General features: G+C 47.2%; 1 protein-coding gene across 1 annotated transcript; it reads right to left on the bottom strand.

Annotated features, from left to right (window-relative positions):
• Window positions 1-3,968: 3,968 nt before the first annotated feature.
• Window positions 3,969-17,102, bottom strand: SALL4 (spalt like transcription factor 4; the record flags this gene model as incomplete). Its single annotated transcript, XM_082065385.1, has 4 exons — window positions 16,975-17,102; window positions 6,438-8,972; window positions 5,500-5,807; window positions 3,969-4,391 (listed from the first exon to the last, which is right to left on the bottom strand). Exons 1-4 carry the CDS (start codon window positions 17,042-17,044, stop codon window positions 3,969-3,971), a joined length of 3,336 nt encoding a protein of 1,111 aa, XP_081921511.1. The 5' UTR covers window positions 17,045-17,102.
• Window positions 17,103-18,226: the final 1,124 nt, after the last annotated feature.

Below are 18,226 nucleotides of genomic sequence, written 5' to 3'. Positions count from 1 at the left end.
TTTACATTAGCATAGGGAAGAAGAGAATCAGCTGTCTTTTTTCATTGTTAATATGCAATGTTACTGTAAACTGTACACACTTGCCAGTGTGCTGAGTTCCAACACGCTGAGTTTCAGAAGGTTTTGGCTCAGCTCCCGCACACAGGAGAGCAGCTCGTTCCCAGCCCTGCTCGCTTCAGAAACACAGTGTCCCCCCCAGCTGCCTCCAGCAGAAATATCCCTATGGCACAGCTGTGGGGACAGCGGTCAGATAGGTCCTACCCATTATTCAAGTTTTCTGGTAAGACCCATGATTAGCTGGGGTTCCTGCTGCGCTCCAGCCTGGAGCTGCCTTGTCCCTGAGCTGTGGGACACTTGCCTGGCAAGCAAAGTCTCGCACTCTGTGCCAAGCACGTCATTTCATTTTCGCTGCTGTCCCCCTGGCCAAGGCAGGACCCAGCTGCACCCACCCGATTCCCCCAACCACCCTATGCTGCAGGATCTTGTACAACTATTTGCCAAAACCCCTCGTTGACGTGGTTTCCCAGCAGGTTTTTGACACTTGATTTCTAGACCAAAGCTCATGCTTTAATAAACTCCTCCTACCTCCTCATCTCCTCTCGGTTTCCAACCTGTTGACTAGTACAGTTAAAGAAGGCAGAGATCTAAATACATAATTACATTCTTATGGGTGGTCATGAAAAGGCAGACAGTTTGGCATTTTGAGGTAAAGCTGTAATGTGAGCTCAGCCCTTGTGGGACAGGCTCAGTTAACATTTAAGAGAGAAAGACACCCCAAACCTTAGGAGCTTTTTGGATGAGGAGACATCAACGGATACCACCAAAATGCAAAGCCCCAGGACAGCAGGATTTGTTGGCTTCCAGCTTGCAAAACTGCTCCTTTCCTCCTGCTGCTGACACATTTTCATGGCATCACGATACCACTTCATATCAAACTATCAGTGAAGAGCAGGTTTGTTATCACAGGTTTTGAAGCCAGGCCATGTTTTCACCATACCCACAGCTGGCCCATGCTGGAATGCAGATTTCCCAGTATGAGCAGATGTGGTCCACCTCTCCTGTAAACCCAACACCTCCTCTTTCACACCACGCCGTTTCTGGTGTTGCTGCATTTGGTCCTGCACGGGCAGCACATCCTTCATGGGATGCCCAGCACCACCCGTGTAAGGAACCAGCCAGAAGTCCAGCCTGAAGTTTGCAGAGACAAAGCAGCAGCTCTGGCAGCAAGTCCATCCAGGTACCCAGAGCAACCTCACAGCAGGTTATAAACTCAGTGGCTGGGAACAGTATCCACATGAGCATGAACATGTAGTTTATTTGTATTTATCACCACTGAGAGACCTGTTGCTGTACTCTTCATTGTGGTTGAGATTATTATCCCTTGGTTTCCCAAAGCAGAGATGGGTTGTCTTCTTTTGCACCAAATATTTTGCCTCCAGGAACTAGAGTGCTTTTGAACAACTGCATGCTCTACATAGTGTTGTAAGCTTTGTACCTTCCTGCACACCCACCATGTATTAGTACCTTTCCTTCTGCTCCGATGTCTATTTTGCCCACCTTCCTGGACCACTTCATATCTGGTCCTGCCCTCCCCACCCCTTTTTTTTTCCTCCTTTTTCATTCCTTCTGAGCTTGTGGTAGAGCCTAGAGAGCAAGTGTTTCCTTCCTGCCTTTTTCCCACTCTCAAGAGCCTTGTGCAAGGGGCACCATGAGCAGGCAGCACTGATGTCAGACAGATGCACCTTAAGGGTGCTCCAGTTCTCCACCATTTTCCTCCACTGTTACCACCCATGCACAAAATAAATTTGCTGGTTTCAGTTTTATCAGAATCTGAACACTTTTCCACTGTATCAGGGCTGTTTTCAGAACTCTTTTCTTTTGCTCTTCAGGGGAAGTCATTTATCTACACAGTCAGCAATTAGATAACTTAGTATTCCTTTCCCTTTCTAGGGTGATTGCAGTACAGGAACTACTGCACCTATTGCTGCAATTCTATTTTAGTGTGGGGATCAACATCCCTGGCAAGTACCAATCCCTATACCAAACCCCCACCATTCTCAATAAACTCCTTGAGAGACTCCTCCACAGCTACCTACTTGCTGTTGTTTTAAGTAACAAACTAAAGCTTAACCCTAGATTCATGGATTTAAAAAGTCACTGGAATGAGAAAGGATGCTGACTCCATTGAGCTTGCTCTTCAGAAGACAAATGCTTTGCCACAAAAATGTAAGTACTAAGTGTGAAAAAGCCATCCCAAAATTTATTCTGAAAATGTCAACAGAAACGCATCAGTAGATACTCAAAACTACAGAGTTCTTAAAAGTCATACATTCACAACTCAGAAACTTGACAACTGGGATGCCTTTTGCATGGTCTATGTAACAATATCCATTTTACAGTGTAAACAGGTACTGGTATGTTCTTCCAAGTCCAGCAGGAAAGGCACAACTCGGCATACAGAGATCATAAGCAAGAATTAGGTGCAACAACATTACACAAACTTTTGGTAATCTGCATTTTTGGGGCCTTCCACAACGGAGACTGGACTTGAAGATTTCCTGCAGTCAACAACTAGACTTCTTTCCATCGTTCAGTCCTTCCACACCAAATGCTCGCTTTCCAGTCTGGTTTTGATCCCATCACACACACAGCTCCAGCAGACGTTAGAGGAATAGCGAAAGGGCAGTCCAGTAAGTCTTCAGGTGCTTCCACTAATACATCAGGTTTTGGTTTCAGATAGTGCATGGAAGCATCTGCTTGAATCTCAGTTCATTACAGTGGTCATTAATAGAAAAATAGACACTACAACTACAAAAGGAAAAAATGAGGTAGATAACTTAGAATCCAGATGACCATCCAGCAACCTTCATACAATACACATGGATCATTAATTACCATTTTGGTAGAATGCAATTTCACAAACCACCAAGAAACTTAATGACCAGAGTAGGAATGACATCCAAAAACCCACAAAACATTTAACCTAAGCATTAATACTTCATATTTAAATACAGGTTTACACAGACTGATCTAAATTACTCAAATGAAAAAAAAATAAAAATAAAAAAAAGTCTCTTGCTAAGGAAACCAGTTCCCATGCCCAATTGCAACAGTCACCTGAGATTCCTTGCAGAGCTTTTAGACCTGACTTCCCAAGGCAAGTCTTCCCTTTCAAGAGAGGAGGAAAAAAAGTATATACATACCCACCCATGCTTGTTTGGGGCTCTTGGTATGGAAATAAAACATCTAGGAAAAACTGCACATCTTTGGAAGTAGGAGTTTTGGCACTATACTTAAAGGACTGTCCTAGTAGTAGTATTAAATAAGCAGCAGTCAACAAAACAGATAATTAATTCCTCACGAGCAGTGATTAAAGAAAAACAGCAACTTTCTTTCCGCAGAACTTCTGAGGCAAAAAGGAATTGAAAAATATATTTTTTTGGTAGTTTTTATAGCCATTATAGTAAAAAGTACATTCAGAAACCATAGAGCCAAAAATCCAAACAGAAAAACTATTTCTAAGAGGGTGGCAGACATTCTAGGATTTTTACCCGCATTAATAGTTTTTATTTCTCATCAGTAAATAGAAGCTTTTCCATCAACAGTAGGTTACTTCCACTCTATTCAAAACCCCCAAGTATTCCACTCTAAACAAAGAGGTAAATATTCTAACCTTTGGAATTTCAAGTTGTAGAAACTTTTGTAAGGCTGTACACATTAAAGTCACACGTAAGAACTACTTTGCAAGACCCGCATCTTTCCAAATAGAAGGAAATCCTATTCTTTATTTATTATTTACTATTTGCAAAGCAATATCATGATTGTACTCTGGGCAACTCTTACAAAGACAACCATAAAATCATTTGCACGTCAATAGGAAAATAGGAGGCTGAAGTGGAATCTCTTAAAAATATATGTTTGTGTATATATATATTTGTTCTTTCTGTACGTCAACTTCACTAGAGTTTTTAACTAACAGCAATTTTGTTCTCCTCCATGAAGTGAGGGAACTGGTGTTTTGGCACATTGTCTGCAGCAGCACCACTGGCCTTCTCCGTATCAGAACCAGTCCCAGACTGGGTTCCATCTGTTTTGGAGACCGTAGCAGTATTTATTGACGAACTGCCCCCAATGGTGACCGGAAGGGTCGGTAAGCCACCGCTCTGGATCACCGAGATCTCGTTAGTCTTCATTGCTATGCCATTGCTGAGTACCGCTGCGTACTGATTCCACACAGTGGGGTCAATGCTCACTGAAGGAGGCATTATATCCTTCGGAAACATTTCAGATACCTTCTTGGGATCATTCCCCAGCAGGGCCATGGGGTTATCAATCGAAAGCCTTCTTCCCCTCCTGGCAGAGTTATTCCACATGTGAGTTCCTACATGGACCTTCCAGAGGGGAAAAAAGTAGGGAATCGTTAATACTGCAGTTATACGGTATACCCAAGTTCTACTCCGCTTACAGCCAAGTTGCTCAAAAGAAGTCACACATACACCACTTGCATTCAGGTAAGTATTTAATCTGGCTAATTCTTGTCTTTGTTCTCTTCCTGGCACATGTAAGATACAGTCATTCTACTGCCCGACACCACCATGGCTCTCTAGAGTTTACCGCTGAAGTGCTTGTAGGGCTGTGTTTTCACACTTACTGTCAGTGATGTTGGCAGAGGTGCCTCCCTACCCTCCAAAAAATAAAAGCCACATTATTTGCTGGGAACAGACTACATTGGAAAAAATTTAGTTAACACAAGAAAAAAAAAAAAACAACTCACCAAGGAATTTGGAAGAGATGTTACACCTGAGCTAAAAATCTTCCGCACCACAAACATACTGGTAACCTAATGGTCCCTACAAGTGACTGTCCACCAACTGCAGAGTATTTTCCCTCCCCATCAGCATTTATGCAAGAGGACTGAAGAGCTCAAAGAGGTTCTCATGGGAAAAGAGAAGCCCCGGTGCAAGGGAGGGAGCTGAAAGCCCCTTACAGGGCAGACGGATTAATCTTACAATAAGGAAAGACTTGCAGGACTTCTTCAGCAAGTGCTTAGATGCAAAAATCCCTAAGTACTTTGTGCTGTCTCAGGATTATCCTCTCAGTTTTATCGCTCCTTGTCCTGCATGGTATTTCAAACAGTGCAGTGTAACACGTGTATTCTGTAGGCATCATTTTGTAGAATTCGGTCAATGAAATGTTTGTCTTGACACATCCAAGTCCACACAAAATAAAGCAATCTCCTTAGTAAGGGCTAAGCCTTTCTTACCATACAAAAAGGAAAGTAAAGGACAGTAGCAGACTTCTGTGGGTAATCTTGGTACACTGTTTATCCAGTTGTGTGAAGAAACTCAGGAAGGAGAGACAAAAGTCAAAGATAACCATTTGAGGAACTAAAAGAAAATCAAATTTGTCCCCAAAGGCAGGACGAAGATTGGCAATAGTCTTTCCCTCTCTGCTATGACTTCCCCGACAAAGGAGATCACAACTTAAGAGACAACTTACCTTCAGGTTTCCTTTTGTTGTGAATGCTCTCCCACAGATGGTGCAGGCAAATGGCTTTTCACCTGTATGGGTCCGTTCATGAATTTGAAGGGCGCTGGCGGAGGAGAAGTTCTTCCCACACGTAGTGCAGATGTGCTGTTTGGCGGGACGGCAGAATTTTGGTCGTGGCACGAGGAGAGGGGCAACACCAGGGGAGAGAGCTGGTGGGCCAATGAAATGGCTAGTGCTGATGGGACGCTCGCTGGGCATCTCCATCTTTATGAGGGCTGGTGGGGCTCTAACAAAAGCAGCTGGAATGCTACTTCGACCTGGAAAGAAAGCAAAGATAACACTTATCCCAACCTCCTCCTGCTTCCAAGCTTAAATCTGGCTAAGATACCAGAGGCCCTGCCTTTGGAGCTGGACCTGCCTGAAGAGCATTCCTGCCAAGCCCACCAAAGCCAGGCAGTAGGGCTGCTATTTCACTTGCTAGGTAAGATGCTCTGAAAGAAATCAGTTCATCCCTACTTTTGCTGGTGAGCTTCAGAGTTAGGAAGTCTCACTTTGATGTCAAATTTAGATCAATATCACCCTCAGCGCTGAAGAGCTCAAAAATCCCACAAAAGATCCCACAGTTGTAATGCCACATTCTTGGGTTAAGCAGCTTTCCATGAAACACAAGCATGGATGCATCAGGTGAGGCTATAAATGACAGTAAGCATGCAAAGGTTTTCTTTATATTAAGGACCTTGTATGCTCCCCCTTGCAGGAGATGACAGCAGTCAGACAAGAGGAGTCTGACAGTCAGGGAAACTTTCCAGGGCATGTTCCCTCTCCTACTGTAGGAGGAGGAAGAGGGGAAAGCTGAGGTTTGGACCCCTGTTCATCCTTTTAGAGATGGATTTCCTTCAATTCTGCTACCTCACCCAAAGTTAGTGCCAGCATTTTGTGTTACTCACCATATTCTCCATTTGCAAAGTGTAACCCGGGTTCTTCCTTAATAACCTTTCGACCAATATTGCCGTAAGTTAAATCCAAAGCACCAACGACCCCTTCCATTTCTGCAGGTGCATTCTCAGGACCTTCTGATTTATTTCCCGTGCCTGTATCTTCTTGATTGTTGAAGCTAGGTGACTTTGACCTTACGCTCTCAGCTTGGCTGTTGGCTGGGGACAGAGCCTGGAGTGATGCAGACTCGGAGGCAGCAGGACTCCTGCCGTTCTGGTAATCTGGATCTCCTGCCACAGAAGACGAATCGTTTGTCATGCCATCACTTTCTGCCGAGCCATTGTCACTAGACTTCAAGCTGCTTTGCCGCTGCAAGTTCAAAGCGGAGCTGACGATCTTCATTTGATTCTCCAGTGCTGCAATACCAGAGAAGCCGGCTGCTGTGGCTGGAGATTCTGATCGTGCATCATACGGAGTAGGAGGTTTTGAAGAACTCCTAGGGCCATCCTGAGAGTCCAGGTCTTCTTCCATCTCTATGCTTTCCACGGTCTCATCTGGGCGACTAACGTCTCCATTCTTCTCAGCCACAGGAGGGTCCACATCAGTACTGTCACAGGTGCTTTCCGGGATTGGTGTATTGGGTATTTGTCCCCCCATATGCATGCGGATATGCTGCTGCAACACAACTGCATTTGTAAACTTCTTCTGACAAATGGGACACGAATGTTGCATCTTCAAAGGAGTATTGGCCCGGTGGACACCATAATGAGTTTTAAGGTTCCCTTTAGTGGAGAAGGCACGGCCACAGATTTTACACTTGAATGGCCTCTCTCCTGTGTGAGTACGATAATGCATTTTGAGTGAACTCTGGCAGCTCAGCACTCTGTGGCAGATGAGGCACTCGTTGGGGTCAGCAGTGGATTTTTCAATATTTTCAACCAGCTGCTGGAGCTTCGATGTTTCTGAGCCTTGCTCATTTGACCCACTGACATGGAAGATGCTCACACTGCAGGCAGCTTGCGGTGAACTCAAGCTCTGCTCTGTTCCCGATTCATGACCAACCATCCCCGATGAGGATGAGCCACCCTCGCTTTCTGGAGAAGGCCTGGACTGCAGGTCACTTGAGAACGTTCCAGGCAGAGACTCCTTAATGCCCGCAAGGCTGGAGATGGCCTGAGGTGCACTGGTGGCTGCAGAGGTAGGCAGAGTTGTTAGGACAGGTTTGCTATCCACAATTAGGTTAGACTCATCCAGTGGCACAGACATCCCATATGGGATTCCAGTGCTAGTGGGAACATTGTCCAGGTGCTCAGGAACTGGGTAAGGATTCATCTTTATATGGGGGTATTTGTCTTTGTGGCGCTGAAAATGCACTTTAAGGTTTCCTTTGGTTGTGAAGCGGTTACCACAAATGTTACACTTGTAGGGTCTTTCACCGGTGTGGGAACGGAGGTGAATCTGCAGTGCACTGTCATTGCCAAAGACCTTGCCGCAGAATTTACACTTGTGTTTGAAGAACGGCTCTTCTGCATTCGGTTTGCTTTCAGACACGCTAATGTTGGGAGGTTTTCCTTTCCCCTTCTTTGAGGAATCGATCACAGAAGAAACAGCAGAAAGCGGATTTTGGAAGATGACGGAGTTGGATGACTGAGGTAGCAAAGGATTTGGGAACCGAGAAATGGAGCCGGGGAGGCTTCTGCTCACCTCCGGCTTCAAGGGGAAGGAGGAGGAAAGGCCGGCAGCCAGCGAGCCGGCCGCCGCAACGCCAGTGTTAGAATGAGGTAGTTTTCCTTGCTTCAAGGATTCCAGTGATAGGCTCTGGCTTCCAGCTTTTTGTCCGATTAAAGCAACAGCAGCCGAGAGCTGCTGAGACATGTGAGCACCCAGAGCTTTCAGCGGATCAGTAGCAGCTGCTATGGAAGGATGCAGGGCGTGGGGAGCCATCATGGCAATCTGAATGCGAATTTGCTCTGTCAGCTGAATTTGCTGAAGTTGCTGCTGCTGCAAACACACGAGCTGCTCCAGGATCATGGGGATAGCATTGAAACCGGTTGCCGAAGAGGAGATGGCATCGGAGGTCCGCTGGTTCACAGCCACCTTAGTGCCGCGTATCGTCTGCAAAGTCACATTAGTGTTTGGTACTTTGGATTTTGGTAGATAGCTCAGCCCAGGAGCCGTAGGCGTGATGGGGGGTTCTATTTTAAGGTACATTCCTCCTACTGATTCAGCATCCATTTTTCCTTCTCTCTTTTCCATAGAACCAGTGCAGCTCTTTGCCTGAATGTCCTTGCGTGTCCTGCTATCCATTCGATCACTTGAAAAGCTCCCTAGAGAAGCTTCAGAGAAGCTTTCAGGGGGTACTGTTCCCTCACTGTCATTCATGATTAGAACAGGTGGATTTTTAGTGCAATTTTTCTTATGCTCAAGGAATTCAGAGAGATCAAAGAATTCTGCACAGCATTTCTCACAGATTTTAGTCTCCTCCATGCGGCACCTTTTGGAACTCATTTCACCATCTCTGTCACCTGGGACGTCTTGTGGACTCCCTTAAAACAAAAGAAAGTCACATTATTAATAGCTAGATTTAGACTTGAGTATTTCCTATTCTTAAGATCACCAACTTCACTTATGTTGCGAGTTAAAGATACAAGACATTGGAATCAAGTTCACAGATCAATCTGAAGTCTTGTTCTTTGTTTAGCTGCCAAGTCATTTTCAGCCCCAAAGAAATCTGCATCTCAGTTCTGTTTTCAATAAAGATAATAACATAAAAGGAATCTCAACAAGACTCAATGGAAAGAGGTTTATCGCAATTCCCTTTATACAAGTAAAAATGGAACAGTACAGCAAGGCAGTTATAGCACCTGCAAAAGCCCTTAAAAGGAACACAGCCTGAGGAAGACAGAGAAAGCATCATAATGCTAAGCAAAGCATCGCATAAGCTTATTTTGTGTTTGTACTTCCGGTTATAATTCTTTGTTAACCATCTCTCATAAATTCATATAAGATTGTTAATACAGGAACTCCAGAGCAGTTCTTAATTGTACACTGATCTACACTGAGTTGTTTAACTTTCATTCCACCATTATGGAAGTAATTCCTACCGAAGAGGGCTGACAAAAGCAAAAGTAAGTCCAATATTAGCTTCTAAATACTTCAAAAGCACACTCACGTAAAAAAGCAACCTCTAAAAAGCCACAGTAGTAAAGAAAAGACGATTAACTTACAGAACCCCACAGGTAGGTATGAGCCTACGCTGATGCTGATGATTATTAGAGAGCAAAACAACAAGTCCTGCTTGCAAAACATACGCAGTTGTTTCAGACGGGCTCAGGACACCCTGTTTAGCTGCATCCGCAACTCGCCCGCTTTTAGGGAGGGGGAGGGAAAGCAAAGCTGGTCTACAGGTACACTCCTGCTCTTCCTCCACCTGTGCCCCACAGATTAGACTGAGCACGATTTCCACACGGACAGAGAGAAAAAAAAATAAGTTGGGGATATATCAGAATGGGAAGAGAGGTTAAGAGAAATTCTAAATCAAAACAGGATGTTTTTGCTCAGTCCAGCCATCTTTAAACAACAAACTCACCCCCAGCTTGAGGCGGGCAAGCATTCGGGGCACGGGAGGAGGGAGAGTTCAGGGGGTAAAACTTGAGGCTCATGCGGCTGAGGGGAAGCGGGAAGGACTGTGGCTGCATTACAGCCCCCACCAGCTGAAATGTCTTGGAACTCACATTAATTGGTCCAATTTTGATGGGTGCCAAGGGTGCAGTAACCAAGTGCGTCACGTCCCGCACACCCAGCAGGACACACTGCAGACCTCAGCTGAGAACCTGTGTTACGAGATCTCTTCTATTCAGGTCTTGCATGTCCAGTAATTCACTTGGGGCTCAGCTCCGGTTCCACATGAACAGCCTACACCATTTTACAAGGGGAACCAAAGACTCTGCAAGCACAGGAGCTACTTGTGGCTTTCATTTTAAAGGTGTAACTGAACCACACATCTGATACATGTGTATATCCTGTACATTGCAGGGTGGAGGGGAAGCATGTCCAAGCAACAACTCAAGCATGTTGACTTACTGTTTCGCGGTAGCGTAAAAGCTCTGAAAGGGAGGATATTGCAAAAGGTGACGTTTGTTAGGTTAACACGGGTATTGTATATATATATTCAACAAATCAAGCTTTAACTGTTAAATACTGAGTGATGGTGAGTGCATGTGAAAGTTAAGTTTTTAAAAAGACAAAACTTGATCAACTAAAAAACCAAAGAATTGGAGGCCTGTTATGCTATGGTCCAGAGAACCATAAATCCGAATCTATATTTATGCGATTCTGTTAATCACGTACATTTCAGGGTTACAAGTCCTTGAACAGGGACGAAAGGTTTTCTCAGCACAGATTTGATCAAAACTGTTTCAATGCCCCATATCTAAATGGGGAGAATTAAACTTTTTGCCCCGTCCTTCAGCGCAAACAACTTCCACAAGTAAAGGAAACAATAGTAAAAACGTAGTTTTAGCATACATTTCCCACCCCAAATATCACTAAACTGATGCCTCTAAAGTTGATTTGACTCTATAGAAAAATATACGTAGAAATCTAGTCTGCAGACAAGAAGTACATGATTCAGAACTTGGTCAATAGGGTCACCTGAGGTCAAGAATGGATGTTTTTAAACTCATCTTTACAAGAGTCTGAGGAGATACAACGGCAAAGAAAGCACTAGTGTTGGAAAAAAGGCAAGAAGCTTCCATAACTACACTGTACACTGAGTTGAAAGGTATTTCCTTGACTACTTTCCTAACTACTTCCATCCATCCAACAGTTATCTCACAGAACAGGCTAAAGCATCAAAACCTTTTTCCCAAATCCTTTAGCATTTAGGGCTTCAACACTCCAGTCTCCCAGGTTCCACTATACAGTTCCCTCATGTTGCAAAATAACCTTAGGTTTTACTTTAGGTAGCACAAAGCTCTTCCTTCCACCATCTCTCCATAAGCAGATGTATTTCATGCTGTAGTTTGCACCTGCAGGGTGGCCATGCAAAATGTTTCAAGTGGAGTAGAAATGTCTGCATGAAAAGACTGTTCCCCAGCCCCCAAGGAGATATTCCAGGATAACTACCCCTAGACAAGTCCTCCAACTTAAACTGCTTCAAAGCCTCTGATCATTTATCTCCACTTCACTTGATAGTACTTTCTTATTTTCCCACTTTTCCACCGATAATACCACACTAAATTCAAAGCTCCCTTCTCCAAACTCCAGCAGGCTCCACACTACTAATATTCACAAATCTGAGGAGCCCCAGGACTAATGTTCCTGGTCTTAAGGACCAGTTGCCACCCCAGAGAAAGAAACGGCAGTAAACTGAAGGCACCTGTGTTCAGCAGCAGCAGGTTAGCAGCCCTGCACACTCACACAGTTCTGTCCCCAGTTCCCCTGTCTGTAAGGCACTAGAGCTCAGGACTCCAATTAAATTCAAGTCCCTGCATGACAAGTAGAGAAGAGTCATGCTTTATTTTCCCTTCGACCTCAGAAAATAGTGTAATAGCTTCCCCTACCTCAAAAAGCATGTTTTTAAGATACATTCAGCAGAAGCAGGATGCTTGACTATCGTGTAGCAGCTGGAATAACACAGGAGCAATTTGTTGTTTTTTTAAAAAAAGAAACCAAACAGCTTCTCTGAAACTCTTCATCTTGATTTCTAGCTACATCCTCTCTCCAGCCCCGAAGGGGCACAGAGCCCCTGCAATCAGAGCACCTCATTCACCCAAACCCCTGTGCTGCCCGCCCCCTCAGCACTTATCACTGACATGAACTTAACGGTCTGAAAACGTGGGGTTTTCTCTGCAAAGGAGCCTCCCTGTGCAGGCAGCTCTGTCCATACTGTACGAGGATTTACTGAGAAACACAGGGCCCCACCACAACCATTGCTTGTGCACTTCACTTACCCCTCTCCAAAGGCTTCCTAGGGATAAGACTTCTACTTTTTTTTATCTCCCCACCCCCGAATTTCAGGAATGTTATCTCTCAGCATCTAGTTATCCAATAAGTTAGAAGAATGCAGTAAACCCAGCAGGGGGGTTAGATTGAATCACTGGCAAATGGATGGAAAAAATCCACTATTGTGTAGGACAAGTCGGTCATCGACAAGGAAGGCTGATAAAATCCACACAGCTCGAATTAATTTTTTTTAATGGAACCAGTAAAAGAGGAGTGAAATAAATCTTGTCTGGTTTGATGTGATTTCAAAAAGGGTGCTGCTGATCGACCACTCAGCTCAGCAATTAGTGACTTTTTTCAGCTGTGATAAAATTATTTCACTTGAGTTGGGAGGAAATGGTCAGAGCTCAAGTTTGTGTCCCCCCAGTCCCCTTCTCTTTTCTCCCAAAAGTTTAATACCTTTGGTGAGCTTACTTTTTCCACAGACAACATTTGATCAACTATTTCAACTTTAAAATTAACATAACCATGAACTTCCCCAGTTAAAATTAACTCATGAAGGATCAGCAAGTATCTACTGCAGTTTTGGTCATGAAAACTTCTGCCATCAGCTCCCTGTTGCTCTCAGGCATTGTGATTGCCCGATTTTTTTCCTGTTTCCAGCTGAAAAGCAAGGACTTAAAACTGGCCAAATTTTTCCTTCTTTCACTATAAAACACTGATCAAAACATTTTCTTTAACCATGAAAAAATCACCTCCTTGAGATAAGCAAAATACAAAACTACTGATGGAAATATCCCAGACCCTTGGTGTTTTCTACACCATATTTATCAGCAGCATTTTTCTACCCAAGAATGAGCCAGAAACGTGTTACACCTAACAATTAATGTTTCACGTGCTTTCAAGTTGCTTCTCAAGGCTTTATTTGATTTTTTTTGTTATTATGCCTCCGAGTCACCATTTTGATGATCCACCTACTAAAGAGAATGGGCAAAATATTGTGAAAAAAAAAGCATCTGAAGAGCAAAAAAGTGTTAAAACACGGAGGCAAGGTTAAGATGGAGGGCACGGCGCTGGCAGTGCAGGCGCCCCCTCCCCGTTCTACCAACCTCAAGTCGTTCCAAAGCGCTCCAAACCCCCCCGAAGTTGAGGCAGCCGTGACAAACCCCTTTTATAAAATGTCTGCGAGTTACCTGCCCAGGCGCACACACACCCCCGGAGGCTCCAGCGCGGCCGCGTCCCGGCGCCGGTCGGTGGAGGGCACTGCTGCCCGCCCGGCTTTGCGGGGAACCGGCCGCCCCCGGGCGGTGCTGCCAGGCGGGGCCACCCCCGGAGCGCGGCCTCCCCCCGACCAGCATCCACCTGAGCGCGAACAGCAACCCACACACCACCCATCATTATTTTTTAAAGCAAAACCCGAACTTGCTTGAAGAAATAACGCCCAAAAAGCAGAGGTTGCCCCAATAAGCGGCAGCAGGGGCCACCCGCCCGCCGCCCTACCTGCGCGGCAGCGCTGCCTCCGCGGCGGCCGGTCCTCCCACAGCTGTAAAGGCGGCGGCCCCGGACCACACTTAACACTAGTACAGTGTTTAAGACCGAGCTAAACGGCACAAACCCCGCTGCCAAGGTCAATTGCATGAGAGTCCTAATTGTAAGCCTGACATCAACTTACCACCCACAGCAAGCAGGAGGAGGCAAAGGTTAGAGCAGCAGCTCTGTCAAAACGTCACATGCCGCCGAGCCCAGAAAAAGGGCTTCATCACTACAACCAATATAATGTTTCACTTACGTAAAAGGAAAAATAAGCCGGGCATCGCCCCCCCTCCAGCTCCCAAGCACCCTCACCCAGCACACCGCTGCAACACCCCGGCTGCGCAGCCCAGGGCACGGCCGGGGAGATGCTGCCCCACCCGCCTTCCCCGACGACGGGAGCTTCGGGAAACCTAAAATAAAAGAAAGAAAACCACCAAAACCCCTTGTCTTTCCTCGTTAAACACCCCCCTCTCCAGTTCTGCAGAGCTCAAAGCACGAACTAGGGATTTAAATAAAGGAAATCTCTAATTTTACCCTGAGAAAAAGTTGCGGTTTGATACTGTATTTTTTAGGAATGAATCAGATATTTAATGGCAGCAATCCAGCACAATGGGCATTTTCAACCCCTTTGTGAAAATGCTAATTTTCAGTATGTAGTATTATTCTCCAGTGACCACCTGCTGATTTTTTGACCTGTTAATTGATCACCAGGTTAGCAGAACCGTTTCTTAACACGCTGCATTGTTCACAGAGGTGGGTCACAAATCGCTTTGCAAAAAAAAAAAAAAAAAAAGAAACACTTGCAAAAGAGGAGATAAGAGCTTGATTTTATTATTACGATTATGTATATACTCGATAATGTCCCAGACAAATCCCTGCGGTATTTCGACTTTGTTATGCAGCTTCATCACTTGTTATTTACGGGCACACCTGGAGTGGTGAATATCGGGACTATTTTGGAGATTTGAGGGCGATAAGAGGCATCGGAGCCGCAGCCGCGACTTTACTTCTGAAAACAGAAACGCAGATCCCGCAGGAAGGGGTTTCAGCGCAGGGACCCGCACCGGCCGCCGCCTCCGGGCAGACCCCCCGTTGTCCCCGCACCCCAGCGAAGGGTCCCGGCGAGCGCGGCCGCGGGGCGGCGCACGGCAGCACCGCGCCCCCCCCAACCCACAAGAGATGCCCCCATCCAAGGCGGCAGGAGAAGCCCCAAAATCCCCGGCGGGGCGAGAGCTTCGCCAGGTTCTCCTCGGCCAGTGCAATCGCTGCCCGGGCTCCCGGAGGGAATTTCATCCAGGGTTTTGTTAGAAGCGGGGGGGGAAGCCCCAACAGCAACAACAAAAAAGCAGCTGGCCATTGCCCCGGAGAGCACGGTGTGTAGCGATCCTCCCTCCCTGCACACCTCCCCCGCCCCAAGCAGGCCGCATCAGGAGTTATTAACCCTTTTGTTTCAGCGCAGACCCGGAGGTGGCTTTCCAGCAGTGGGCAGAGATTTACATGTGGAAACATCACCTCCATCCCCCAGCCTAACCATATGCACAAAGGAAAACAGTCATGCATTAAACATGGGATTTATTGCCTTCTGGCCAGCTTGCTGTTTCTTAAGTCACCATTAACCGGACCCAACAATTGCACATTTCGACTGAAAGAAGAGAGGGGGGAGGAGGAAAAAATTAAGAACCCGAACCTCCTGCGGGCTGGGAATAAGCAGCTCCTGTAATGCGCATTGGTATTGATCAGTTCTAGAGGTGGAAAAACCCCACACAAAATCAGTCCCTTAGAAGGCAGAGAACCCCCAAAAAAAGTTCTTGGGGGCCGTATAGAAGCGTTTGGGCACAAGGACCACAACAACTCCTAACAAACGAAGCCCAGGTCGGCTCCCCACCAGCCTCCTATTCCTCACCCGGGACGTGCCCCTCCTGCCTCCACTTTCGTTTCGGAGCAGGACGGGCACCGAGAGCGCAAAGAGCGGGGCAAAGCCGGCACCTCAGCCCAGGGGCCGCCAGCCCCCCGCAGCCCAGCTCCGGGCAGCCCCCGCGGGAAGATGCTGCTCCGTGGAGGAAAACCGGACACGGCCCGGCAGCCCCGACCCTTTCTCGTTCCCGTGGGGGACACCGGCAGGCGACTGTGCCCTCCACCCCTTCCCCTGCACGCCCACCCCCACCGGGAGCTCAGGGCTAATTTGAGCGCAAATGTATACTTTCCTCGTCCCTTAAGCAAGGCAAAGGGCTGCGAGCTTCCCTAAAAGGAGGAACACTGATTTGCGGTAGCGAAATCTCCCACATCGCCCAAATACAAAGCGCTCACGCACACCCCACATTAGCTCACCGGAGTTATTTTAGGAAGTCGGAAATCAAAGATGGCTGGAGGTCAAGCTACAAAAGGTCCAGGGCGATTGTGATCTCCAACGAAAATAGTCCGAGCGCCTTTTTTTTTAAAGCCCCACAAAAATCCTCATATAACTACCGAGAAAGTGCTAAATAGATCGGGAAAACCAAACTCCAGCCACTTCTTACTCCTGCGAAGACTATTCGCAATTCCTTCCTCTCTCTCTCTCCCCCCCCCCCCACTCTATTTGCCCCCCCACCCCCCATCCCTTCCGCCCTAGGGAGGCTTTGGGGTTCACCTCCCATGAGGCTGCACCTCGAGCGCAGCGGGGCCCGCGCAGCCGTGCGCCCCCCACGCGGGAACCGGCGCAGGTTCCGCGGGACCAGGGCAGGGGGGGCGGTGCGGGGCGTTGGGGGCCGCCAGCCGGGCAGGGCGAGGGATCCCTCGGGCAGCTCCGCGCCGAGACCCCCTACCCCCCCGAGAAACAACGAGGGGCCGGTGCTCCGCACTACCCCGCGGAACAACATCGCGCTGGGGCTCCGCAGGGGCGCGGGGATTTAAACGCCCCCAAAAGCCTAAGAGGAGCTGGAGGTCGGGCTCTGGGGTGGGAAAGGAGCGGGGGGTGAAGCACGATGGTGGAAAAAGCCCCCCGGCAAGCGCTCCTCGCCGCCCCGGCCGCCTCCTCCGCGCATCAGGAAAGTTGGGACCCGCCGCGGCTCCGCGCCTTCCCTTGCGCCTTACCACTTGCAGCATCTGGGGGCTGCTCCTCCGAGTTGATGTGCTGGGGCTTCGCCTGCTTCCGTCGCGACATGGTGCACCAGCATCGGGAGCAAAATAGTAGCAATTATTTTCCTCTTCACAACAAATTCCTAGAGTTGGGAAATTACCCCCATTGGGCGGAATGCGCATGTCAGAGTAATTATGATTATCAATAATGCATTGCGATTTATCATGGGTCCCTGACAGCTGATTGGCCTGAGTCCAAGGGCTCACAGATTATTCAAATAAGGTCCATTGATCCGGGCGCAGCGGGGCACGCTGGGCGATGTAGTCCCTGCCCGGCCCGGCCCGCCCGGCCGGGCGACAAAGGCGAGAGCCCCGCTGGGGAGCGGGGCCGCCCCGGGCAGCTCTCCCGGGGCAGCGGGGGGGCAGGATCAGTGTGGAGAGTAAACAAACAAGCCAGCAGCCCGACTTGCCAGGCTGGTGAGGGACAATACCTTTGTTATCTCACCTGCGCTTTTTATATTGTGCTTTAAAGACTTCCCCCCCCCCCTCTCTTAGAGCAAGCAGAAACAGGGGACAATGCTAATTCTTCCCTCTGTCATTAGATAAGGTGGAAAAGGAAAGAGCACTGATTGTCTGAATGGACGAGCCCGGGGTCTCCTGGTGGTGTGGGCAAGTTAAGGGTCTTTAAAAGCGGATCCAGACGGCGTGTAATTATGTTTGGCGTTGGTTCATTTGTTTAAAAGCTTCTTTTAAGTCTCACTTTCTGGGAAGCCGACAAAATTGAGCCAATGGTATTTTTAACAGCAAATAAAAACGTTAGACGTGAAAGGTTCATGTGAAAAACTTGAAGCAAGTGAAGAAACACCACTTTGAAAGTGTTTTCCTGTACTAAGTTGACTGTGTAACTATATAGTGGAATCATTTTCATTTGTAGTCCCCTCTTCTGCTGTCGGGTTCCATGTGATAACGCACCACATTTAAATCCTCCTCCAGAAGCCCCAGCTGCGTGGCCCATAGCGTTTGGTGCCACACTGGAGGTAGAGTCCATGTGTCTGGATAGGATCGCATGACCCAGCCCAGCTCAGGCTCGGATTTACGTTGCTGTAAATTCCCCGAGTGTTACAGAGCAGTCACCTCTCCTCCTCCGATCCCTACTGAAGCCAGCTGGACATTGCCTAAGCAAAAATGTGAGGCTTCTTGCATATATAGAGGTGCAGATTGCAAAATCTTTCAGGGAGACATGAATGCTTTTTGTTTTCCTGTAGAA

This window comes from Streptopelia decaocto (genome assembly GCF_964273445.1).
Source record: "Streptopelia decaocto genome assembly, chromosome: 14".
NCBI classification, from domain to species: domain Eukaryota; kingdom Metazoa; phylum Chordata; class Aves; order Columbiformes; family Columbidae; genus Streptopelia; species Streptopelia decaocto.
This window is presented reverse-complemented; position numbering and strand designations above follow the sequence as displayed.